Here is a 27,711-nt window from a genome sequence, read left to right as displayed (position 1 = left end):
ATTAGATGTCCTTAGCTATTTTTCTGTTCTTGACCTCTTATCAATTTCTCCACATCCTTTAAAAATGTGATCCAAAACAGGAAGCAATTTTCAAACAAAAGTATAATTAATACATGATATAGAGGAGCAACTGTCCCTTGCCTATTTAAGATTAGTTAGGGAATCATAAATATTGTTTATTTTCTCCCATATTGTTGACTATTTGCATTTTGTAGATAAACCTTAAAGTCTTTTTCTTCTGTCCTTTTTGCCTAGACACTCTTGTACATCCTACATTGCACTGAATGTCTATAAGCCTGCTTTGCATCTGCTTCTTTTGAGCATCATTTTTTTTTTTTTTTAAAGATTGGCACCTGAGCTAACAACTATTGCCAATCTTCTTTTTTTTTCCTGCTTTTTCTCCTCAAATCCCCCCAGTACATAGTTGCATATTTTCTTTTAGTTGTGGCTCCTTCTAGCTGTGGCAGGTGGGATGCCGCCTCAACATGGCCTCATGAGCGGCGCCATGCCAGGATCTGAACTGGTGAAACCCTGGGCCACCGAAGCGGAGCGCACGAACTTAACCGCTCGGCCATGGGGCCAGCCCCTCGAGCATAATTTTTTTCATACAATCCAAAATTGAATTGTAGATTATTTTTTCAGGATATTAACCACTTCAATTAATTTAATATCATTTGAAAATTCGTGCAGTGTAGTTTTGACTTTTTTTAATAAACAGAAAAATGTTAATTATTATAGGTCCTAAGAGTAATCTGTCAACCCCGTCTTGGTAAGGCCTTGAAACAACTTGCTTATTATTCTAAAAGTAGTATGCATGAGAAGATATTTTCTTCAGTTATTAATGAGATGAACATATGTGGTGGAATCAAAAGTTTATTTATTCACCAGGAAAAAAAATGGTGGAGAATAGTCAGAAAAATCCTGTAAAAGAAAGAGTATGCAGTAGGAGCTAATCTACCCTTCCACATATTAAAGTGTCTTACAAGGCTTAGCATACTGTGAGGAAGCAGACATACGTTTATTGATTAACTAGATGCCAGGTGCAAGGTGTTTGACATTTATCATCTGTAGCATTGAATTTTCATTATAATCATATTTTAACAATGTGGAACCCGAGACTAAAAACATAACTAGCTCAGTGTGGTAGATAGCGTTATTTGTTTGCAAGTCTTCATTTTCTCCAAGTCACTGACTTGCCTTCCCTGTAAAGGCCATATACTTTCCTTTCTCATTCACCTAGGGCTTGGCCATGTGATTGTCTCCGACCAATGAAGTGTGGATGGAAAAGAGAATGTGCTTATGCAAATATGAAGTTTTAAGAATTAAGATTTAAGAAGTGTGGTCAAGTTTTCACCAGCCCTCTTGAACTCTTGCCATTTATCATGAGAAGAGTCTGTTCCAGGGAGTTGTTGTTACCTCAGCCTGAAAAAAGAGGCACGTGGAACATCATAAACCTGACCTGGAGCCTGGAGCAATGTCCATTTGTCCAGCAGAACACTGCAGCGTCATGGTTGACCCAGATACCCATGAGAGAGGAGTAAATGGCGGTTGTTGTAATCCATTGGGATTTGGAGAGTGTTTGTTACACAGCACTAACGCCGCAAAACCTGAACAATATTCTCAGAATCTCACTAATACAGATGCTAATACACATGTATGCAGAAGATAAAGTCTAGACCGAGGTTACAATATATCCAAGAACTTCGTGGAGAAAATATGGATTGCTCAAAAATGGCTGTGGGAACATTAACTAAGAATTTGGAAAAAATATGGTTAGATCTCTACTTATGTCTTAAGAAAGAAAGTCTAGATGGGTTAATGATCTAAGTGCAAAGTATGAAACCATAAATACAGTTAGAATAAAACACAGAGAATCTTTTCTTACTAATCTTTTCATAGAGAATGTCTTCCTAAGAATGATACCAAAGACATTAAATTCAGTGATAACTTGTAAATTTGATTACATAAAAATTTGGCAAAAATGACAGACAAAAAGGTAAAAGGATCAAAGACATTAAAGAAATACATATCACAAACAAAAGATTAATATTTTTAATCTTTAAGGAGCCACTTACAAGTCAATAACGGTAAGATATAGGCTCTGGAAGAAAAACAAGAATAGGATAAAATAGCTAATTCACAAATATAGAAATAACAACCGACCATAAACTTATGAAAACACGATCAACCTCATTAGTAATCAAACTCTGGAAATTAAAAGAACAATGAAATACCATTTCCCACATATCAGATTATAAAAGGTAATATTTTAAAAATAATATTAACATTCAATACTGAAAAAGCTTGAGAGCAAAATCACTATGACCTCACAGGACAGTTTGGCAATATGTTTCAAAAGTTGTAAATTATGCAGACTCGTTGATCCAGCATTTCCATTTCTTGAGGAAATAATGTATCAAATGCAAAAAAGATGTTTTAGAATATTCATTGTAAAATATTGGAAACTGCTTAAATGTTAATCAATGGAGGATTGATCACATAAATTATGGAACACCATGTAATAAAATATACGTTTTAATGGTAGCCATTAAGAATCATGAAGATCTGTATTTATGGACAATAAAAGACAGCAGTGATTATACATCAAAAGAAAAAAAGAGGCTATAAAACAGTGTGTCCAGTGTAGTCTCATAAATATATGAAATATTATGAATCAAATATGAATATGAACAGAAGTAATTCTTGAAGAATAGGCAAAATACTATTAATAGTGGTTTTTTATGAATGATAGTGTTATGGTTGATCTTCATATAAGAAAGTCCTTTTCTCTATAATATTTGAATGTGTTTTACAATGAGAATATTATATATTTATAGTCAGGAATAATAGCAATAAAACACTTTCCTTTTAAAAAAGAAAAATATGAAAAATAGCAGTATCTTCTACTACAAATGTGGAAAAACATGTACAGGTCTCAAAATAGGTCATATCTATTGTTTCCTCCCTGTCTAGTTTCTCATAAATTATTCATGGAAATCCTATCTAAACTAATAATTATTTTTATTCATTACTCCTTTGCATTTCTTTTCAGAAAATGACAGGTATTATACTCTGCAGTCATTTATATTTCAGAATATTCTTCATACTTGCTATTTTCTTAAGTCATGTTTACATGATTCAAAAAAATCATATAAATAAAAACAATTACAGTGAGTCAAATTAGAGTATTTCTACATAAACCAATAATTTTAGTCTGAACTTGAACTAACTTTAACTGACCAATTACTTTATTTTTAAAGTCAAGAAAAAATAATCAATAGCTTCCATCCATTATTTAAACAAAAAAATAGTTATAAAATATTTAATGAGACAAATTAACTTTACAAACAATAGCAATTATGCAATATGTATTTATAATATTCTATATCTATATTTCTGTATATCAATCTATAGATGTAGATACATAATTTACATGTATCTATCGATATATAAAATCTAGGGTTAAACTACAGAGCTTGTGTAGGAGCTATCTGAAGAAAATTACAGAACTTTACTGAGGAAGGTAAAAATTTTTGAAAAGTGTTCCTATGTGGAAAAATGACAATATTATAAGGATGTTCCAATTCATTTATAAATTTAACATAATTCTGTTTAGAATATCAGGTCAATTTTAAAGCCAAACTGCCTAAAAAGACTACCTTATAGTAAAAAGCAAAAGTTCCTCTCCCTCACAATGTCCATCCCCACTCCCCAAAGGTAACCCTTATTAACAAGTTTTCAGGCGATTCTTCCAGAAATTTTGCATGTTTCTATAAGGCATGTGCCACATGCACATAGGCATGCACACACACTTCCATACTTTTTCTGATTTCCTTTTAAAAAATTATAGGAGAGAGAATATCATACATACTGTTCTATGACTTGCTTTTTTCACTTAATATGTCTTGGGCATTTTTCCATAGCAAAACATATGTTCTCAAGTGAATTTTCTAACGTAATAAAGTAACTCTGGAGGATATAAAGAATAAACAGGCAAAAATTGACACAGAAAATTTTGGGGAAAAAAACTACTCAAGGACTTTCAATAACAGATGTAAGAATGTGTAATTAAAATATCGTGATAAAGATGGAAGAGTGGGAAATCAGTGGAGAAGAAATTAATCTTAGGAGTGGATTCTGGAACATAAAAGCGTTCAGCTTGATTCAAAAATCTTTTTAAATCAGTAGAAAAGAAGTACATTATTCAAGAAATATTTAGGGGCAATTGCTTAACAAATGGAAGAAATCATCAAATCCTCACCTCACATGATAAATCAGAATAAGTTGCAGTTTGATTAAAGCATTAAATGCATCAAATGAAAACAAAAAAAACCCAAAGTCATCAAATATGTAGGGGAAAATATAAGTGAGTATGTAATCTTTGTGAGGAATATTTTCTAGATGTACAAGCAAGGGTAGAAATTTTAATGAAAACATTTGAGAAATTGATAATTTAAAAATACAGAAGTCAATAACAAAATATGATACTAGCTTGGAAAAATACTTGTAAAATGTATGGCACAGTTTTGCTATCCTTACTACGTGAAGAACTCTCATAAATTAACTTAAAAATGCAAACATCTCAATAGAAAAAATGGATGATGTATAGGAAAAAGCAAGCCATAGTGAAACAATATAAATGGCAAATAAACATATGAAATACATTAAACTTTTCAAGTAACCAAAGTAACAAAAATAAAAAGAACAAAATTTCTTTCAAACATCACATTAGAGAAGATTAAAAACCTGATAACATTTAGTGTTAGTGAAGATATGGATAAATGGACTCTTTTACACTTCCATTTTGGAAGACACTTTGGCCTTATGTATCAAAACTTGTAAAAAAAAAACTTTTCCACCCTGAAATTCCTCTTTTGAAAATTTACCTGGGGGCGGGGCCAGCCCGGTGGTGCAGTGGTTAAGTTTGCATGTTCCACTTCGGTGGCTCAGGGTTCGCCAGTTCAGATCCCGGGTGCGGACATGGCACTGCTTGGCAAAGCCATGCTGTGGTAGGCATCCCACATATAAAGTAGAGGAAGATGGGCACAGATGTAAGCTCAGGGCCAGTCTTCCTCAGCAAAAAAGAGGAGGATTGGCAGTGGATGTTAGCTCAGGGTTAATCTTCCTCAAACAAAACAAAACAAAAGAAAAAAATTTACCTGGGGGCAATAATTATAGATGTATGTAAACATTGTCTACAGAGATGTTCATTATAGTATTGTTTATAATGTAGGAAAATATAGAAACCACCAAATATACAGTTTAGAGAACCTGTTAGATAAACTATGATGCACTATACAGTCATTCAAAATAATTCTGTTGACAAGTATTTAATGATAAGGGAAAATATTTGTGCTATATTTTAAGTGAAAAGTGTAGCTCACAAATGGGATATGTTATATATTCTAATTATGATTATATCGTTGTTATTATTTTTTTTGCTGAGGAAGATTCACCCTGAGCTAACGTCCACTGCCAATCTTCCTCTTTTTGTATGTGAGCCACCACCACAGCAGGGCCACTGACAGGCAAGTGGTATAGGTTGGCACCTGGGAACCGAACCCGGGCTGCTCAAGTGGAGTGAGCCAAACTTAACCACTAGGCCACCGGGGCTGGCCCTAATTATTTTTAAAACATATTAGTGCATAGAAAAATATGTTGTAAGAATATACTCTAAAGTATTAAGAGTGGTTATCTCTAATTGGCTTGGTTATGGGTGATTTTTATTTTATTTCTGTAATTTCCACAATAAACACTCATTAGTTTTATAACCTGAAATAATGTTATAAAAATAAAATAGTTTAAACAAATGTTTATCATGCAGACATTGAAATTTATGTTTTTCCTCAAGTGACTAGTTGCTTTGGGTTGCTTTCTGTTGTTTAGGCATAGTCTCAGGTCAGCTTCCAGGCATTTTATTGAAGAAAATAAATCATTAGAATAAAATTATATATTGATTTTGTGAAAAACAGTGATCTTTTGTGAGATAAAATCACAAAACTAAAATATGATATTTTCATTATTTAAAATGAAACAAATGACCTTTATAATTAAAAGAATTCAATTAGTATTATCTGTCTTCAAGATTAAATGACTCCCTCTCAAATTACATTATGTAATCCAGCTTCATTTTTTAATTAATAGGAACACAAATATAATTTATAATTTAGTACTCAGCAACAGATCTTTTTTAAATAAAAAATTTCTGAGGTTGGCCTGGTGGCACAGTAGTTAAGTTCGCATGTTCGGCTTCGATGGCCTGGGGTTTGCCCATTCAGATCCCAGGAACAGACATGGCACTGCTCGGCAACCCATGCTGTGGCAGGCATTCCACATATAAGCTAGAGGAAGATGGGCACAGATGTTCGCTCAGGGCCAGTCTTCCTCAGCAAAAAAAAAAAAAAAAAAAAAGGAGGAGGATTGGCCACAGATGTTAGCTCAGGGCTAATCTTCCTCAAAAAAAAAAAGAATTCTAAATATTTTTCCATATACTGCCCCTAGGGAAAAAGTCATACTAAAACTTATGGCAAATAACTTCTGGGAAAAGTTGTTCTTTCTAGAAAATGCTGACTTGTTGATTTGGTGGCAAACATATGTACACACATTTTGAAATTAAATCAATGCAAACAATGAAATAGTGAAATCGTGAGGTGCAGCTAGTTAAAACTACCCATTCTTGCTCATGTATCCTTCTTTCATTTGCTGTTTATATGAGTAAAACAACCTTTGCACAATCCACAAATGGTTAATTAATATAAAATTTTAGGGGGCCAGCCCGCGGCCAAGTGGTTAAGTTCACGTGCTCGGCTTAGGCGGCCCAGGGTTTGGCCATTTCGGATCCTGGGCACAGACATGGCACCGCTCACAAGGCCATGTTGAGGCGGCGTCCCACGTAGCACAACTAGAAGGAGCCACAACTAAAATATACAAGTATGTACTAGGGGGGTTTGGGGAGAAAAAGCAGGAAAAATAAAGCAGATTGGTAACAGTTGTTAGCTCAGGTGCCAATCTTCAAAAAAAAAAAAAAGCAAAAAACTGTAAGCCTCCCAAAGAGCAAGTATTGTACCTGTTCTTCTTTTAGGATCTGATTTTAGGCATGACTACTTTGGCTGGCAGTATGATAAGCAACAACCTGTATGACATGTAAACAGGAGGCAGGAAGTTCCAAGCACAGCCTGAATGAGGAGTGCAACTCATTTTCCAAAACCCAGATACCTTTTTAACACATCAACGCAGTCTCCATGTAAAACCAGGTGCTGTTCCCAAAGGAGAAAACACTGCCCTCCAGTGGTCTTTATTGGAGAGATGGAAATCGTTTCAGGTACCATGATTACAGCATTTATATAAAACACCAAGTATTTATCTAGTCCCATTTCTGGCTATATTTCTTAAGCTGAAACCTCCGTCTACAAGCAAGCATAAGGGAAAAACCTCCAAATTAAATTCTAACATATAGGTAGTTACTTCAGTTACATTGAAATATTACCCAGGAGGAATGATTATGGCTTTCTGACCCAAAAGCTGACCATTTATTTGACTATTACAGTTGGATTAAGTTAGCCACCCATAGCTTCTCACTTCCCAGATAAGGAAGAAGAGATTTCATCTCTGTTTCCCTTGTTGGCCAATTTTTTAGCTAAAAGACATTTAAAATTGTACAGCAGGCAGAACCCCAGGGGACCGAACAGTGTTCCAACATCCTTAAAGCTTCCCATTACTTGAAAAACCAAATTCTTCCTCCTGTTTCTTAAACTAACCAAAGTAGGCAACAGCAATTTAAAGAAGTCTTTGTGTCTAGCATTGGAACTTTCTCATATTTCACACCATTATATAAATGTCACTCTAACCTATATGTATCACAAATGCTACGCTAAATTAGGGCCAAATTTGCAACCTAGTTTAACTGGGTTTCCTCTTTTTGCAAATGCATTTTTTGTGTCTGCATTTAGCAATGCATACAAAACTGTCCGTGTAGCTAACTGCTTCGAATTGCTAAATTTCAGGATGGATGCGTAGATGGCCTGAGTCTTTATGCATGTGTCAAAGCAATCCTGTTTTTAGTCATATAAAGACTTCCTAATCTAATGGACCTCGATTACAGTGCTAAATTCTTGGACTACTTCATTGACTCTTTTTCATTTAGTAAGGGAAAAATGGAATTTTAAGAGGGGAGAGATGGTTTTCTACCCTCCTCCATGCCTCCATCCTTCAGGCACCAGAGTGGAACTGCCTCACATGATAAGATTGCAAACTTTAGAGTTCCCCAGCCATAGGGACTTGTCCATTATAGCTACATGACAAACTTAGCATCGTTTTCCTTATGAGTAAAATAAAGATAATAATGTTGGTCTCATAAGGTGGTTATTATGATTGAATGACGGAATGTACGTGAAGCGTCTAGTGCAGAGAAAGGACTTCACCAAGAATTTATTATTATTATTCTATCACCATCACTTCTTAGGCTATTAATGCAATGGCTGAATAAATTTCCTAGAGGCATGATTTTCTAAAAATATTATCCTTTATTATCTTAAATAAAGGCTCCTCATTCAGTTTACTAGATAGAATACATCCTGAGTGCTCCACATAAATTCTTCACAACAAATGGCCTGCGCTAAGATAAAATATTTGAACATCATATTGCTCAAATATATCAGCTTCAAATATGAATCAAGCTTTTCCTCGTTTCGCTCTCAAGGAAGGTGGTATCTATTACATATTCACCTGGATTCACAAAGTGTTTTAGAATTAAAAAAATGACAAACATAAAAATTATAATTATTACGAAAGTGGTATGGGAATGAGATATATTGTAGTGAATTATAAAGTTTCTGGGCTTGAGAGTATAGAGTTCCACAACCACACTGGTTCTGGTTATTTAACTCAGAAAATGTAGGGGCCGGCCTGGTGGTATAGCGGTTAAGTCTGTGCACTCTACTTCGGTGGCCCAGGGTTCACAAGCCCACATCCCAGGCATGGACCTACTCACCACATATCAAGCCATGCTGTGGTGGGTGTCCCACATATAAAGTGGAGGAAGGTAGGCACAGATGTTAACTCAGGGCCAATCTTCTTCAGCAAAAAAGAGGAGGATTGGTGGCGGATGTTAGCTCAGGGCTAATCTTCCTCAAAAAAAAAAAAAAGAAAGAAAATGTACACCTTAGAAAGAAATATTGCTTCCTTTAAGGAGGTTAATGCACTCTCCTTTCAGATGAAAAAAACCCTACTAACGTATTTTAATGAAACACGTACTTTCCCCTTTTCTCTATCTGTGGCAATGAGTTTTTACTCAGCCATGGTCCCACATCTACATCTCCTCCCACTGTGTACACCTGCAGCATTATAAAACATACTTTCTATCTGGATAAGTTAATTGAATGTTGTCTTCACTGTCCATGACATCTCACCAATCATCTCATTATGATACTTTGTGTCATACAACATAGAATCTTTGATTAATCAAAACAGTTCTTATAATGCAGTCAAACTGTTTATGATTTAAAACAGTAGGATAGATTGAATTGAGAGTACAACAATAATGTGGTAAATATCCTTAGAAAAATTTGAGATGAGGCTCCATTTAAAGATGGAACAAAGTAAGTACTGCGAGATATTGTGATAGTATATATGTGTTACATTGAAGCCCATGTATAAGCATTATCTATGCATCAATAAAAGTGCAGAAAATAAACTTTGGTTATAACAGTTATAGCTAATCTAAATTAATCTCAAAATTTGACAATGAAACACATGAATGTGTGACAAACATTCTGAATTTTAAAAAATGCATCATATTTGTAACAGCACCAAAATAATCTAAAGTCAGAACACTTTTTCTGGGTATAATTATATTATTATAATTCTCTACCTTGACAGATGACAATTTTAGAAAACTCTAAATACAATTTCTAGTATATGCACTAAAATAAAATGTAACAGATAGACAACTCACCATAGTATAAGTAACACATTCAAATTTAGTAATTTATTTTCCAGGTGGAAACCAGGCTTCTTGGAAGACTTCAAACTATGCCAAATGGTCTGATTTTACCATAGAGGTAGGCACTAAAGGACTAAATTTACTTCTGTGTAATTTTTGTTAACTACATTTTACATGCAAATGTCTATACAACCATGTTAATGAAGCTATAGAGAAGGAAAGAAAGTTGGCATTCCCATTTTTCTGTTTTATTCAAAAGCAACTTTTCAATTGACTTGCTATATCATTTTAAATCACTTTTCATTTAGTCATAAGAAAACAGAAAAGCCTAACAATGCGTTCAAATTGGATCACAAGTCAAGAAAAATAATACCTTACTTATGAATAAAATTTAGGCTTGACAATTTTTCCTCCCATACCTTGTAATCTTCAGAACATAGGATCCTTCTTTGGAATCAGACCAAAAAAGCTCTGTTAATCATAAACATTTAGAAAAGGGCAATCTACTGACCAAGTGTTGGTTATTTAGAGGAAAGGATTTTTGTCCTTCTTATTAGGGGCTCAAAATTTCTGTACTCCAATGGGATTGGATGGTTAATTGACAGTTACCCAAAATCTTTTTTTCCAAGAAATACAAACAAATATACTTATATTCTACATGGGTGAATTTCCTATTAAAAATCTGGTATTCCAGCTTCAAAGCCCATATTGGTAATGACAGCGTACAGTATCCTTTCAACTGGAATGTTAATAATCCAAAACTTGTCTCAGATTATAAAAGAACTGTCCTTAGGCTTTAAGAAAAAGAATGTTTTTAAACTAAAAACACACTTGATTTGCAATAAAACTGAAAGTAATAAAGCCATAAGTGTAGGTGAGAAAAGAAGAAAAAGGCAGAAATAACGGTCGCAACTCCGCATTTATGGTACATGTTACAGCCAGGATCGATACAATCTCACCCCCAAACACCTAGAAAAATAAAACCTCCCTCACCCTTACACATGGAAGAGAATCAGGATTCCGACCCAAATTTCAAACTCCTGAAACTTGGAAATATCTTTAAATCCTCCAACACACCAAGGTCTCTGAAACCGGCCACATCCCAGAAACAGGCAGAACTTCAAGGTGAAAATATGACTATTAAGAATTCACAGATTAGCTGAAACATTTGTTAATCACCCCACCCCCGTGCTGGAGGGAGAGGTAGAGAATTATAATAATATAATTATACCCAGAAAGCGCTGGGGAAGCTCTGCTGTGAAAATGCCAGGCCCTTCTTGGGGCTTAGGTTGTCAACCTAATCCCAGCCGCCACTACTACATGACTGGCTCAGGGCAAACAGTGCTCTTGGATGTGTGAGATTTGGAATGGGGTGGGGACCAGGATGTTAAGAAATTTAACCAATCCATACGATTTCTTTCTTTAAACATTTGAAAGGGTTGTGTTTATACATGCTGGGCAACATAAACCATAAATCTTGCTGGATTTCTGCACACTGCTGCGTGAAGCATACAAATGGCATTTCTGTCAATGGGAGGAAGAGACAGACAGAAATCAAGATAGAGACAGGCAGCAGCCCCACGACGTGACGCTTGTTCCTACTGCAAGCTGTAGTGGAAGGAGAGGATGACATCCAGAACAAAATGTCTTTTTCACGAGGATGCTGAGGATGCGAAAGCACTTGCTTTGTGATCTCTGTGTATAGAAGGAAAGATCAATGAAAAGGACTCAATTTCCCCCTTTTCTGGAATCAAAATATAAGGGCTTTTTAGTTATTTTTAAACTTCTTCCTGTAGAGTCCATTGTTGTGTTCCATGGAACAGACAAAACTCAGCAAGACAACAAAGACTTGATCTGCAGGAGAGAAGGTAATAAAGAGCAAGTCCTCTCCAGAGGGTAATTAATCCTTAGTCATTCATCCTAGAAGTCCCAGTTATAGTTAAGGTTAACGTTCAGGTAGCTTCTTTCTATTTCCTTTAAAAATTTTTTTAAACATTTTTTTTTTTACAGAATGTTATACTATTAATTGCCAATTTGCATATGTGTGCAGCTGCTGTTTTGGCTCTGAACTCAATCCGATAAGCTTGCTGGAGGTATCGCAGAGCACTTGGCAGCTTTCCTATTTGAAAAGAAAGCCTCTCCCCACTACAGAACAGCTGATCGTCTATCAGCGATAGACCCTGATGGCGTGAATTACAATTACACTACTTTTCACACTAAATCTGGGTGATAGCTACTTGGAAAGAAGTTTCATCATTTTTTACCACAAACTGGAAAAAGAATTACATGGTCATGCTGTGCTTTTAAAGGCAGTTTGGTTCACTTTTGTCTATTTAACACCTAATTCCAAGAAGTCCATAGGCATCCAGAGATCTGAATGGCGCGTAATGAATTCACTGTTTAGATTGAAGATTTTTAAAATCTACCTCAAATTACATTTATTAACAAGGCGACCAGGAAGTGTTAAAGTTGTTAGACGCTTCATTTATTAAATAATTTGTGGGTATTTTCAGTTGTCATATCTAGAGTCATGGGGTTTGCTTATTTTTTTAATTAGCAATCCAAAACAATGCTACTGCAATTTAACAATTCATCACATAATCTTGGGCTCTTCAGTTCAGCTGTTAATGTTAGATAATTCAGATTGTTATTTTGATCTGTTTATAAATGATTTAGGTTGCATTGTTCTGCGAGGAGAACTGCGGCAGCCGAGGCGAAGATCTTGCTCATCTTTCTCGAATTGCTCAGTGTGGCTGAGGGGCCTTCCAAAAATGCATTTTGGGAGTTTAGCGTTGAGCAGGGGGGAACGAGTGATTGGGGCAGGGGGCACTAATAATAACTTGACTTATTATCCTTACTTAGTTCACTTCGTTATTAATTTACATTTCCTGTCTGCTTGGAAACCTGAGGAAGGACTTCTTCGCCAAAGGGCATTTTATTAGAATCCTACATCTCATTTTCTGGGACGGCAGAAGTACCTCTTTCCTCTTCTTGCAAGAACGGACCAATCACCAGAAAATTTTAAGAGGCCCCTGAATATCCCTCTTCTTTCTTCTTACTCTCCCTTCAGATCTCTTCCCCTCCCATCTTGACATTTAAATCCATTTGTTTAAAAAGGAAAAAAAGAAAAAGAACAAGAGTGAAACCCACCTCAAGCAGCAGAAGTGGAACACACTCCTCCTGACGTAGTTAACCTAAGAGAAAAATAGATTTTGTTTTCCTTTTTTAGGCGCTAGCTTTATTAGATTTCTCACTCTCACAGATTATCCGAAGACTACCCATTGATTGATCGCCCGTAGAGCTGCATTTGGTGTAAAGAAAAAACTCACAGCTTTATTGGCTCCCAGGAGACAAAACAAACAGAACAAGATATTCATATTAATGCAAACAATGCAACAAATGAGGGAAGAATCGCCCGGCTGCAGCGAGGCGCCGAGCGGCGGCGGGCCGGGCAGGGCCGGGCAGGGCCTGGGCCCCCAGCCGCCGAGGATCCCGGGCTGCCCGACCCCGCTCCCCCGGACGGCCGGCGGAGGGGCCCCGGGCCCAGGCGCCCCCCGCAGGCCCGCAGGCCCGACGGCGCCCGGCGAGGCCTCCAGCCCAGGCCTCAGGGAAGCGCCGCCTCAGGCCTCGACCCCGCCGCGCAGGCCCGGAAGGCCCCAAGCGCTGCCCTGGCTGCCTGCGTTCCCTGTGCACACGCCTCCAGGGGCCCAGCTCCCGCGGCTCAGTCTCCCTCTCCCTCCGGGGCGGGGCGGGAGGGGAGAACTCCCGGTGTGCCTCCGCGCCCACCTGAGGCAGCCCGGAAGGGGGGCGAGAAAGACGCCAGGGAGCGCCGTGGAAGGAGGAAGCGATGCGACGCGCATTCTCTCTTCGAAAAGCTCACAGGATCATGGAGGAGACTCTGTAAACACACGTTTAAATACAACACAACACACTGTATAATCAACAGCGACGGGAGTAGGATGTACAGCGGAGGAGCAACATTTAAGAGGCACTGAGCCTTTCCCTGCGAAATGCGGAAGAAAGAAAATTCCAGGCACGGAAGGGGATATTTGCTCCACATCTAATCACCGTCTACCCCCCGCCCCCAAAACACAGAAAGCGAAAAACTAGGGGAAAATTTAAGTAAAACTGGATTTCACATCTTTATAGTCAATGAGATATGAAAAATACGGTTGCCAAGTATTGCAAAAAAATTATCTGAAATTCAAATTTAACTGGGCATCCTGTATTTTTATTTGCTAAATCGGGCAATCCTAACTAAAAAATACTTTATTGAAGAAATCATACAAGAAGCAGGGCTTATTCTCTACTGTATATTTATCAGGATATTCGGGACATTTTTAAAGGGACTTTGCTTGGAAAGGAAGTGAGTTAGCCCCACAGCATACTTTTCCAAGCACATCGTAGGGTGGAGGAAGAAGAAATGCCTGAAACACTTGGAAATGTCCTATTTTGGAGGAAGTGGCAGTGGCATTGTTGACTCTTGACTAGAAAATGGACCAGCATTCCCTCCCTGAGGCTGGCTCCTTTCCGGGCCAGTAGAGGGACCCTAGCGAGTCCGGAAGTCGTGTCCGTTACAATGGTACTCCCATGTCAGAAATACGTATCTTTTGTCTAAACTTTTACTATAGACCCACCTTACTTATTGCTATTTGTTTTATTTCGAAAGAAACAAAGTTGGGACTTGAAAACTTTAATCGTGGAAGGGCGGAGCAAAATCTGCTTCGAAATTTATCGTGTTCTAACCTACAAATAGAGCTCATCCAGGCCTTGTAGATGCTGAAAGAAAAGACTTTCAAAATGGCAATGGTAAAACCTCAGGAAAAACTAAACAAAATAGTGGGTCTTTGCACACTGGAGTGCTTGTGTGTGAGTGTGAGGGAGTCCCAACGCTGCTTTGCGGAGGAAGCCTGCTGCTTGCACTTCTCCCTCGGTCCGCGTTAGAGAAAGCTGTTTCAAGAAAGCTTTATCACCCTGACTGATACTTTGGATTCCCAGGGAGCCTGCCTTCCTTTTAAGCCAATTGCTTGAAGTTGTATGAATACATCCACACAGGATGCCCCTTTCTCGCTGGCGATTGATGCTATTTAACAACTGCAAATGGAGAAACTATTTGTCTAATGAGAGCTGTTTCCTGTTGATTCACCAAAACTTGGAAGCTAATACAATGCTGAGACTCCTCCGGAGTCGCAGGGCCATCTCTAGAGTGAAGGCCAACTCTTGAACCAAATGACATATTATGTTTGGTTTAGAGAATGTTTTAGTTCCAGCTTAATAGTTTTAGAAAATACATAGGTTCGCTTCCAGTTCAAACTGGTTTCCTTTTTGTTTTCTCTCCCACAGAAGCTATAAACTTTGGTTTAGAATTTGGACTGTTAAAGAGCTAGCACGGTGGTTTGGGTGTTATGGTGAGGTTTGACTCCATGCTTTAGAAGTACAAACCTTTTTTACCTTCTCTTCTACCTTAGTTCCTGTCTCAAGCTACAAAAATACGTTCGACACTAGTTGTGCCCTCATTGGAGCAGGCATGAGAAACGCTGCACATTCTGTGCGCTAAGGTGCTTCATCCTCCCAGCAGAACTGTGCTGGGGTCCGTGTCAGGGCGGTGATAAATTGATAATCCCTAAATAATACACCCCACCCCATGGTCAGTAATGTCAGGCTCCCTCCTGCCTCTGTGGGTTAGCATAATGGTTAGTCTCTTTGTATACAAAAGACTTCTGATATAATCATTTAACCTTCCTGTGAAGCCAAGTACAAAGCCAGTGAAAAACTTTTTCTTTTTTGAGGTGAGGGATTATTATGGAAAAAATAGTGGCTGGAAAGGCAGGAGAGCTGGAGTTGGGTTCTAGCTATTTGAGTTGGCTTGAAGAACTCTTCATTCAATTTAGACACAGTTTCTTGTTTTTCTTGTTGTTTTGTTTTGTTTTGTCCACACAAAAAGAAAATTGGATTAGGCAATCTTTAAGATTTTATTTCTAAAACAACTATGCCTTCAATTAATTAATACGTGACATCTTTTGTACGCTGCTTCCAAAGGATATAAGCAAGATATTTTTTTCAATTTATTCATGATATAGCCCTAAACAACGAAGGAAGCGTGGGCACACGCCAGGTTATCTACAGTCCAGATTCCAAGGGGACATTCAAGTGAGGGAGACCAGTTCAACATTAAGGGGTTCCAGAGTCAGGTGCGAATACTTTGGAGAAGTGTGAGTGACTTAAAGACAAGCAACCTTGTACAGACAGGACCAGGGGATAACATGTTTGAGAACTTATACTTCAGTCCTATTTGGGGATGGAAACCACAGAAAGAAGAAGATTGCGATAAAGCTAAGGTTATTTAGTAAATATATGTGGCATCATCATTCTGGAGGTTCTGGTATTTGCTGACTTTAAGTGTATGAATTTATCCACGAGGAGCTCTGAGGCTGGAGGAAGTTAGCAATCTAGTTGTAACAGGTTCTAGAAACAACCTAAGAAGCTTGCTTCCTCTTATCCTATCAGTGTTATAAGGTGATGTGTCTTTTAATTTGAGGCCCTCGTTGAACTGTAAGCTCCAACAAGCTTTCGCTAAACAGACTTCATTCACATTCTGAATCTGGTTTTTGTCTCACACATATTAAATTTTACAAAACAGAAAGAAACAATAGAGCTTATTAGGAAAAACTTGTTTTGAATCGTAAATTAAGCATAATTGAAATAGGCACATGTTTTAGCACAGTTTTCCCCCCTTTTTTACCAACTGAACATTTACATCTTTTTCAAAGCGCTGTGATTTTCCCCTAAAGTCTTAAGCTGGCACCACACACTTTCAATAAATGAGTCTTACATCATTTGTATCTACTGAGAGAAATCATTCTAATACTGTGGATTCCAAATGCACAGCCTTCTGAAAAAAGAGTTTTAAGCAATCATCCCTCCACTGTATTAATCAAATCATTGTGGCATTCGAAGAATCCACAGAGCTACCTAATTTCAAAGACTGTAAATCAACTGTCAGTTCTGACTGCTTTCAAATTATGCCCTGTTCTTGGAGACTGGAAACCTGTACATTCAGAGGTACACCTGACTAGATGGTTTGTTACTGAGAGATATGCCCCAGGTGGAGGCGTCTTCAAAGCCAATATATTTTCTTTATAACTGGTGTCAAATTGATGTATATATTAAAAAATCTTGGAAAATGATCTCAAAAAGGAAGCAACAGCCCAATGAGCCATATGTTCAGGGAACCTAACAGGTTTCCATTGGGACCAAATTTCACTTCACCTTTTTGTCCTTATGTGCAAATAAAAACTTCTCTGTAAATACACCATTAAAAACAATCATGCAAATTTGTGAAATCTATAGACTGAGAAGAAATTACACTAAACCCATAACAACCAAGTTGTTGGAAGGTAAAGAATTTGATTAGATAATAGAAATGCATCACATAACATGGAATTGAACTATATTTACTTGAACTCTATAGGTTCATAGCTTAAAGAGAGACTTTGCTTCTATAGAATTGGTTAATGAAGAAAGAGAGAATTGGTTAATGAAGAAAAGGCTGATGAATAGTTAATAGATTCCTTAATTTTGATAATGATGGAGCATCTGAATCTCCAAGTTTACATTACTAAATGTAAAGTTATTTTTTTTCCTATTAGATAGGTTGCTATTTTAACAGATTCAGATGCCAGAGAATTTTCCAAATGCCAGATAATATTCTAGCACTGAGAAGTCTGTGATGCACTAAGGGCAGAGAGGCCGGCTCAGTGGTTTCCCAAATAGTGGAAACCAAAAAGCATTAACATTTACTTACACACAATTCTTTATGTAATTCTTTTAAGAATTCTCAATTTTAAAACTTTTAAACATTGTGTATTATTTTAGTAGATCCTAACAATTTTGCATTCAGCTATTGTATTGTATTGTATATTGTAGACTATGCCTCGGGATATGCTAAAAGGAAAAATGATTCACTCTGTGCGTTTGTGTAGTTTTTCATACCATTAGATCAATGATGATGATATAAAACACCAAAATTTACTCATTTGTATTTTATTTTTTGTGTTGTACTTTTATCATGAAACATTACAAACAAAGAAGAGTAGAGAGAATAATATAAATGAAAAACTCGTGTATATACGACAGCTTTATCAAACGTTCACGTTTTACGTTGATTTAAATGAACAATTGTGTGTGTAAAGTTCTGCAATAGTAAAGGTTGGCAGGAAAAAAATCAGACTGCATGGATTATCTTTCAGCCATTTCCTTTGCCACCTATGGCTTGGAGAAGGAAGTTTTATGATGTTGATTTAGACACCTGGTTAGCTAAATAGCAGGGAACGCGGTAGAAGGAATTGCATCCTCATTCAGTCCAAATGCCTACCAGTTCTCTGTAGCTGTGATCCCTTTAACCTAGTTAAGACAGAAGAATGTCAATGTTTTAATGTTTTTTTAATCTCTAAGGGTACTTTCTGTAAATTTGTAATAGTGAAAATGTAGGAATAAAAGTGTATTTTAAGCAAAAGCTTGACGCTCAACAATCAGCTTTTCACCTCAAAAGGAGGAGGAAATTGTATCCAAAATCTCAGGTCCCGGGCCTTCCTCAACAGGTACAGGAGACCTTTCTCGGCAGACACTCGGGTTCCGGTGGATTTTCTGTGGAGGCCAGAACACCGTGCGGAGCAGCCAGGCGGGGTGCTGCCAGATAGGCCCCGGCCCCCTCTGGCCTCCAAGTCTCCGCGGCAGAGGGTGGGGTGGCCGGTTTCTCAAAGGCGCTCTCTCACCGCGATGGTTTAATGGTGTTTCTCTGGGGGACCAGAAGTCCCTTAGTCTAGACTTGGGGTCAGGAGGTCAGGCCTTGGAAGCACAACTAATGCAAAGGCCCTTTATTTATCTTTCCTCTCTGTGCTTATTAATCGGGTAGGTATCCTTCTGGCCTGATTGGGGCGCGGAGGGTGCTGGGGTCTGCAGGGCTCAACCAGGGAGGGGGACTTGGCTGGCGGCTGCTCCCGGGCGGCCTGGGGCGGTAGCAGCGGCGCTGGGTCCGGGTCGGGGACCTGCCGTCCGTCCAGGGGCCTTCTTTGCCTTCTGGCCCCAACTCTCTTGCCACCCCTGGCTGTCGCTCGCCCTTCCCGAATTCGCTTGGCTTCCCACTCGCTGCCCAGCGCGTGCAGTGCAGCAGCAGAGAGCAGCGGGCGCTTGAAGGCAGGCTGCCGGGCCTCTTCCCTGGACGGGGCGCGGCCCGCGGGCCCTCGGCACCCCCGCGCGGGGAGCGCTCGCCGGCGGCGCGCGTGCGGCCCGGGCCACCGGAGGGTGCCCGCAGGGGACGCGGTGGTCGCGGTGGCGGTGGCTGGGTTCCACTCGCCAGCGGCGGGAAGGACGCGCGGGAAAGCGAGGGAGGAGGAAGCGGGTGGCGGCGGCGGGCCCGCTGGAAAGGAGGGAGCGCCGCAGGCGGGAGGAGGGAGCGCGGAGGAGGGAGGCCGCGAGGAAGGAGGGAGCGCGGCAGGCAGGCGGAGGGAGGGCTGATTAGCATGCAGCAGCGCTCGCGCGCCCGGCTCCATTGTTTTAACACCTCCCCTCTCCTCCGCGCCAATCTGTCACCGTTCAGCAGGCGAACGCTGCTGCCTCAAATGCTGCTCTTCTCAAATGAGACGGATAATTAGTTGCCCCGCACGAATGCCGCACTCTTCTCACCCCTGATTGCTATCACCTTCTTGCTCCTGGCAGTTTTGACACCTCGTAATCAGCCTGCTGCTTTTCTCTTTTCTTCCCGACTTCTGCTTCCCTCCCCCCCTTTCCTTCTTAGTTTATTTATTTATTATTATTATTTTAAATGCAATCCCGGTTCCTATTTGGACGAGGCCTCCGCCGAGTTAACCTTACGCGTATACATGGGCGCATAAATGTGTACACGTAAAATAGAGTGTATGTGCGGGAGTCGGGGGCGGGCTTGCAGTTTTGCGGGAAACACTGCTTCCACGCGGAGAGAATTCTCTTCTCCTTAAGATATTTTTGGGAAGGGAGGAGTTGGGGAGAGGGACGGGAGGGGAGAGTTGGGGAGACCTCAATTAATGCTCTAAAGATCTCTTAGAAATTAACAAACTGGGGAGTCTCGGAATCTGCTGTCAGAAGCGTGTTTTCCCCTCTCTCCTCTAACAAGCACTGACAGTCTAATTACTGTAGCTACAAGCAGCTGTCGAGGCAGCAGCCCGGGAGAGAAGGCGCCACAGGCTGAGCGCACCCGGCCGGCCCCTGCGCCCGGCAGACCCGCCGAGGCCCGGCCCAGTCCGGGGAGGACGGAGGGAAGGGCAAGGCCCTGCACCCGAGAGCCCCGCGAGCGCGGAAGGCGGGCCTAGGAGCCAGCGGACGCGCTTTTCGTTTTATATTTATCAAGTCTTTACCTTGAAGGTTAAAAGATGTGAAGAAAAAAGGAGGGGACGTGGGGGAGTAGGAAGAACATCTCTTGAGCTTCTATCCACCTCTTTCCTACCTCCTCAAGCTCTCCCTCCCCCCGTGTTGGTAAAATAACCACGCAACCCGGGCTGAGGGGGCGGGGTGAGCCAGGCTGGAGTGTAAGAAAGCAGATGTCCCCGCTGGCAGCAGCCTCAGCCTCCGGGGAAAGCTGCACCGGGGGGGGGGGGGGGGGGGGGGGGGGGGGGCCCTCTCGAGGACATTCACCTCCCACTTCTCAGGCATCCCGCTCACAACTGCCTCGCCTCGGCGGGGGTGGTTTTTTCAGACTCAGCGTTTTCGCGTGTGCAGCTTTTTTACCTGGGAGCTGTTCTTACCCGGCCACGCTTAGCAGATGCCAAGATGCAGCCCCTGCACGACTCAGTACTAATAAGAGACAGAGGGAGAGACCTGGGGGGTGTTTCAAGTTGCAGCCAGGGCCACCTCTGCAGTGCGGGACAGGAGCCTGTTCTCCAGGCTGCCTCTCTTGTGGCCCAAGAGGGCCTTTGTCCCTCGGAAGCTGGAGCTTGCGGTAGCCTTGGAACCGAAAAGAAAACAAGAGTATTAAAAGTGGTGGAGGGGGGAAAAGGGTGGACTGGAGAAGAGGGGTCAGTGATACACTTTGATGTGAGTCACTTTCTGGGCTCTAATTTCCTTTGGCTGTCAGCAGGCAAGTAGATGTCAACTGTGTGAGAGGGGCTCTTCCTCTTCTAGAAAAGAAGGAAAAGAAAATCCCTTTCACTAGATAGGTACAGTCGTATATTTTGGCTGGTACACGCTGGGAAGTTTTTATTTTTAATTTTGTGTGTGTGGGAGGAGTGAGTGAGAGGGGAGGCTGGGTGGGCGGGAGGTAGGGGGAAGGGAAGAGGCTTGAATAATTGTCTAAGCATTTCCATTCAGCCCCAGCGGCAATGAAAGAAAGATGTACACGCCTCAGAACCCTTCCCAGTGAATACCGAATAACCCCTATGTCACCTGGGTGAGGAAGATGTCAACGTGATGTGCTTGACGCCCTGAGAAGTCTCGGCACCGCTCTCGTTCTTCCATAAGTTAAGGTTCTTTACAGTGGCACAGGGGCCTGCTCCAATTCCCCATCCTAAACCTCCAGCTCTTTAAAACACTTGCTCCAAAGAACGCTTAAATTTCTGTTTTGAGAGTTGCAAATCAATGTTTACTTCATAAAATGGAACCCATGCCTCGAACATTTTTAAAAATTGAGGGGAAAAGAGAAACCTAAAAGACAATAATCATACGGAAGAAAATGAAAGGGAGGTCTCATTTTAAACAAAATTCTGCAGCTTTCTGCAATTTGGTATCCTCTCTCTGAAATGCCTTCCAGTGGCTGCAGATCAGGCTGCTAACAATGAATAACAAGTTTCTCAACAAGAATGTGAACATTTCTAATATAAATTAATAAATATGGATAGTCCTTACAAGGTTTTAGATTTGCTCTCATTAAATACAAATGTCTCTTTAGCAAGTTTAGTTTGAAAAGTAATTTTAAAATTCAAAGTGATCTACTAGTTATAATAAAATGTCACTAGATCTGGTATCACTCTTCTATCAGGTTACTGGAAAGAAAACATGAATTTTATAAACTTCTCAAAAATGTGATTTATTTTTTTACTCAGGAACAAAGACCACATTAATAATCACAACAGAAGTAACTTTTTAATATTTAACTCATTTTGTCATGTAGCTATACACATAGTAAAAATTAAAACCATGTATATTATTTTAAAAAATCTAAAGTGTTTAAATATTCTACCAGTGATTTTATCACTGGGCAACAAATGTCTTAGGTTTGGTATCTACTTAGATTTTTATGTTGTCTGCTATTCTCTATTAGAGGTTTATTCAAAAAGAACATCACCTATAGCATAAATAACCTAAATTTTTATATGAAAAAACTCTATAAACATTTGACATCACCAAATTCAATAGATCTAACTAGAAATCCAAGCAATAAGCTTAGATATTTGAAACAAAGATAAATTATGATTCTATAATTCCATAAGTCACATACATAAATTTTGAATTATGGTGGTAAACACTGTAAACATGAATACAATGAATTGCAGTTTTGTACAGAATGATCCTTTAAAAGATAATAAAAGTTACAGTATACGTTTAGAAAAAATTAAAATAGGTCTGACAGTAGATTCTTCAATAAATGATCCTGAACTAAGTTTGCAATCAAGTATTTATAGTATTACAAACCCCAAATCATCACACAGAACTTGGTGTGTCTGTTTTCAAATGCGTCTTAAGTCTCCCCATTAAAGTGTGAATTAAGATGCCGGAGGAAATCCCCCCTGGATGTAATGGATGGTGGGAAAACTGCTTGACAGAATTCACATACTCGAGGTATATGCAGTTCTGCGCCCGTGCCACTGAGTACCGATGATAAGTCACTGTCTTGATGAGGAAAGGGCTTCCAAACGGGCTGCAGGGAACAAATAAACAAAAACATCTTCTGTTATTTGTATTTAAAATCAACTTGCATTGAATTTCAAATTCCCTAATATGAAAGCAAATGACCTTTCCATAGAGTTAGCATGAGGACACGACTCAATTCTCTTTTTCATAAAGGGCACAACTAAATTTTGATTAAGAATCACTTAAAATACACATTCATGCACTTTGTCTTCACATATTTAAAAACCCACCAGCTTTAACATCAGCACATTTTAAAACCCGTTATCACAATGGCAGTAATTTTGCAACAACAGTCAATAATTGAGACTTTTAAATATTAAATTCTATCTTTTCTATTTTACAATAGAAACCTTAACTTATAGGGCCTTTATTAATACATAGTACACTAGACATGATTTGTGTGTACATGCATTTTGATCAAGAGCAATTTAAATTTCACTATTTATAAGCAAATATACAATGAATAAATCATATAGAAATGTGGTGTTTTGATTTCTGAAATTCTTTTCTTATAAGGTACTAAACAAATTCCATTGATCAGTTGTTTTTTGAAACCTCAAATATTTAATCATTCAACAAAATCTGACACTGGATGCATTCTTTTGACTTCTTATTTTGCTCCTGTTATATAGCGCAGAGTTTGGTCTTCTTTACTCTTTCTTGCAGCTGAATAAAGTGAAACCTGCCCATAGGTGCCCAATTAAAGGATTATGGAAAATCATAATTCAACAGAACTACCTCCATTATAAGCAGCACATATATACCCTTAAATGTTAACTGCATTTATTATTTTTTTAAAAAAAAGTCTAGAAGGGAAAGAAAAAGCATTTAGTTCAACAGTAGGTGCTCAATAAATGTCTGTGGACTGGAATATCTTCTTCTTCTAAAATGTGCTAAGCCAAATTATTTTTTAAATTTGCATTCTTACCTTGACATAGGTAAATTACCTTGACATAGCTAAATTTTGATACTTTGAGGAAAATCACCTCAAAAAGTCAATTTAAAGAGACCTCTTTGCACTCCCATTACTAATATGTTTTTAAAGTAACAGCCTAATCCAACACCTGACACAGCATTAGTTTCCATTCCCTTAACCAATGTCCTTCATTCTAGTTAACCAATCACTTATATAAACAGTATATTACTAATTGAAGCATTTGGGTTTCACGGCATCACTATTTTCTTATAAACATCTTACTGGACAGCTGTGTACAGTTGGTGTAAATATACAAAGTCTGTCTAAGCACCGAGATACATTAAATATCAGTACAGAGGGCTTATAATAACACTGACTCAATTCCTTGTGAGAAGTGGCAATTTTATTACAAAAAATAGTAATATTTAAGTATACATTTTGAAATTTGGGGTAAAATAATTTTCTTTAGAAAAATCTTTCTTCCATGATAAAAGAAGAGCAGTAATAATTGTGAGTATATAAGCAAAAATCTAGTTAGAGTTAACTAGATTTAAAATTCACTGTTTGCAGTTTAAACAAAAAGTACAATTGATTAATATGCATCACTCTAATGGGAAATTTATATGATATAAATAAAAGATTATTATGTTAAAGATAATTCTTAAGGTCTATAAAATAGTAATAAATAGACTTAGAAGCAACTTAGCTTCTAAATTTGGTGAGCCAATCTTCTACTGCCAATTTATCTTCAAAGTCCCTATCTATCCTCCTCTATTAGGAGCTATTAGTTCAGATTTGATCTCTTCCTGGAATTCAGTTGGGACCCCAATAACTGACTCAGTAAAGTAATAAGAAAAGCAAAGCACATAGAACAAAAATAAGAAGATAAATTTTAGACTTTATGGTAGCTAAATGTTTAAAAAAGGTGTTAAGTAGTAATGACTGATATACAGTAAAAATTTGAAATATGTAACCAAAATTTCACTTCTCTTTGTTATTAGCAACAACTCAAGGATTCTGTATTTATCATACTAGCCTTATTAATGCACATATAATAGCAAAATGTTTTTAAAAACCCATTTTAAGAAATATTCTTTCAATCCTAAACTGTAACATGGCCTTCAAAACAAACTAATTTCTTTGCCTTTTCTGCCAAAATATCAATTATCTAACCTTATGCCCCATGTCTTGTGACAGCTCAACACCAATTCTCCTGCATTTTTTAAGCTGAATACTTTTCCATCAAGTTGTAATCACATACCAGCTGTTTCCCTTGCTGTAGCATAGAAAGCAAATGCACAATGCAGGGTGCCATCTACTGAAACATGAATGCACAGACTAACTAGTAAAAGAACAAGCAAGAGAGAGAATGGAGAAAAAAGTAACAAGCATTAGAACTGATGCACTTCACAGCTCCACAGGAATTCTTCTTGCAATAAGTGAAATTGTTTAATTTGTTTCATTTAGTAGTAACTATAACTCAGATGATGATGTGAAATAAGGTATAATGTAGAACATAAATGAGTTTATAATGAAAGCTTATTGTCAGAGATGCCTCGTTTCCCCACTACTAAAACATACCACAGCTTGATTACTACCTCCTTTGTATGCTGATTTAAAGGCTATAAACTATAAGAGTGCTTATAAAGCCAAAGGATATTCACCAAGTTGCTTTTTTTTGAAATTAATATCTCAAGGCAAAGAGAAATCAAACAAATGTTTGCAAGTTATATAGACATTTATACTAATCTGTATTTTCATGAGCTTCTGTTTATTGTAACAATTATATATTTTTCATTTGCCTTCAGGCATTAATTTTTTTTTTTATGCTGAAGGAATCATTCTGTGATAGAACCTGAATAAAAGGGAGGATAGGAATGGACTGGGGGGCTGTAAGTAGTCTGCAAGCTTTAGAAACATTAAAGTATTTGATTAAAATCATATGTATGCAGAGACTATTTAAAAAATATATTAGGCTGCAGGTTCAGTGCCAGATTAGAAACCAAAACCAAAACCAAACCCTACAGACTACGTACTGCGTAACTGAGAATGAAATAGAAGCATTAATTGAAAGACAGTTCATTTGTTTTGATAAATAGTAATATACAATATGATTATTTACTTATGAAAAATGCATTCTTGTAAAGATAAGTATGATATAAACTTTTTAATAAAAAAATGTCATTTGTTTCACAGTATGAAATTTAATATAGAATCCCATTATAATACTGATGCTGAGTAAAAAAGCTTTGAATAACAGGGGCTAAGAAAGTGACACACTAGATATGGATAAGGCTTACACATATTTTAAAATGTGCCATAAAATTTAAGGTACTTTATAACAGAGTTTTACCATATTCATCTTTTATAATTTCATGTCATTTATTATAGGACTTGGATTTCTTATTGAAAGCTTAATTTGGCTAGTCATTAGTTTAAAAAGGATGTCTGATAACCTGAAAGAGATGCGTATCTGTGCATGTATGGCAAAATGTGTGTTCACACATAATATATTTGTTACTGTAAAACAGTTACCTGCTGTGGTCCTCGGATGGCTTTTCCAGGGGAATCGAGTGAAGGAAAAGATGCATCAGACGGGTCCTGAAGTGGGAATGTATTTACATATAATGCATTATGATCTCCAGGTGGCAAACACGGAGCTCTATCCAGAGCTGTCCTGATACAAGTGTTTACAGGATTTGAGGGTTTTGTTTTGTCAGTTGTTTTAAGGTTTTGTATAGCTGAAGCTATGGGGTCAATTCCCTGAATTTCAAATAAGGTTTCTTCTGTTTTAACAAAGTTTCCCGGGTTGTCTCTGAACTCCACATTAAATTTATCCTGGCACACGGCCTCAGATGTGGCAGGACCAAGGACGTTGGGTCTTTCTGCAGTGCTATGTAAGAAAGTAGAGTCACTGTCCATAGGTGGAAACTTGATGTTCAATTTAGAAAGTGATTCAAAAGAGGTGTCTTCCTCATCTTGGCCCACTCCTCTCGGTGTGACAGATGTGATGCATGGTGCACCTCTATTTATATCATCTTTAGCCTGAGGCTTAAACAGCACTTCTTGTTTATCTGTTTTATCTGTACACTGTACAGGCACAGAGCACTGTGTTTCTGCAAGGAAAAGAACACAAAAGGAAAACAGTCGTATTCCAATCATTCTTAAAAATCTGAATGTTCAATTAGCTTTGGACAGATGAGTATTATTTTTCCTACTAGTTTTTATGGCAACTGAAGACAATTGGGATTTTTTACATTTGCTACCATTTACAATTGCTTATTAGTTGCAGTTTAACTACTTTGTCTTTTCCTAGGTGTTTTGCTGTAAGCTTTGCATCTTGTTCACAGTTATACTGCTCTACACTTAAAAAACATTTGCTTGTAGTGTATACATTTAAACATTTGTCAGTAATGGAAGCTGCAACTGTGAGCTTGCTTAGACAAATCAGTTGTTAAAAAGGAAAATCCCTACTAGGCATATATATATATACACCATACAGGTAAGAATCTATATGAATTAGGTGATTTATTCCCCCTAACATCACTGTGTGACAAAGTTATCACCAATCAATTTAGCCATTGTCTACTCGCAATAATCTATGTGAGGGAGTGGTGGTGGTGGGGGTTAGGGAGAAAGAAGACAGTGGAGGCAAAAGAAGAATGTAATTTGGGGATGCATGTTCAGAAAATTTTATGTGAATACACAATTTTCTCATTTTATATACATATATATATGGCCTCTGTGGATAACAGGTAGATGCCAGGGTCTCTATAGCTTATATATCTAGAAGTCACTTACAGAACAAATTCGGCTCTCTAGGACACAGGCAAAAGCTAGAAAGTAAGTAAACAGAGCTTCTGAGGAGTCAGAATTAGAGCCACAAGCTCCAGAGCTACATAAATTTTGCTCTTATTCTCATTTTAGATTTATTCTAACAAGCTTGATGATGTTTCCCTAGCTCACAGCTGGTTAG

At 38.4% G+C, this 27,711-nt stretch overlaps 1 protein-coding gene across 22 annotated transcripts in view; it reads right to left on the bottom strand.

Moving 5' to 3' along the window:
* Window positions 1-21,969: 21,969 nt before the first annotated feature.
* The window catches only part of TANK (TRAF family member associated NFKB activator), an 86,575-nt gene continuing 80,833 nt past the window's right edge, over window positions 21,970-27,711 (bottom strand). For 20 of the 22 annotated variants that reach the window (XR_011428509.1, XR_011428503.1, XR_011428505.1 and 17 more), the window contains 2 exons: window positions 26,271-26,851; window positions 21,970-22,826 (listed from right to left, as the gene is read on the bottom strand). Coding sequence is in view for 12 of the 22 variants with exons in the window: in XM_070241878.1 (XP_070097979.1) it covers window positions 22,647-22,826; window positions 26,271-26,851 (761 nt within the window). In the remaining 10 variants the exon portion in view is untranslated. The remainder of the gene's footprint in view (window positions 22,827-26,270; window positions 26,852-27,711) is intronic. The other 2 variants (XM_070241881.1, XM_070241879.1) reach the window with 1 other exon arrangement.

The sequence above is a fragment of the Equus caballus genome, chromosome 18, assembly GCF_041296265.1.
Source record: "Equus caballus isolate H_3958 breed thoroughbred chromosome 18, TB-T2T, whole genome shotgun sequence".
Classification (NCBI taxonomy): Eukaryota; Metazoa; Chordata; class Mammalia; order Perissodactyla; family Equidae; genus Equus; species Equus caballus.
Note: the sequence above shows the minus strand (reverse complement) of the source record. Positions and strands in the feature narration are given on the sequence as shown.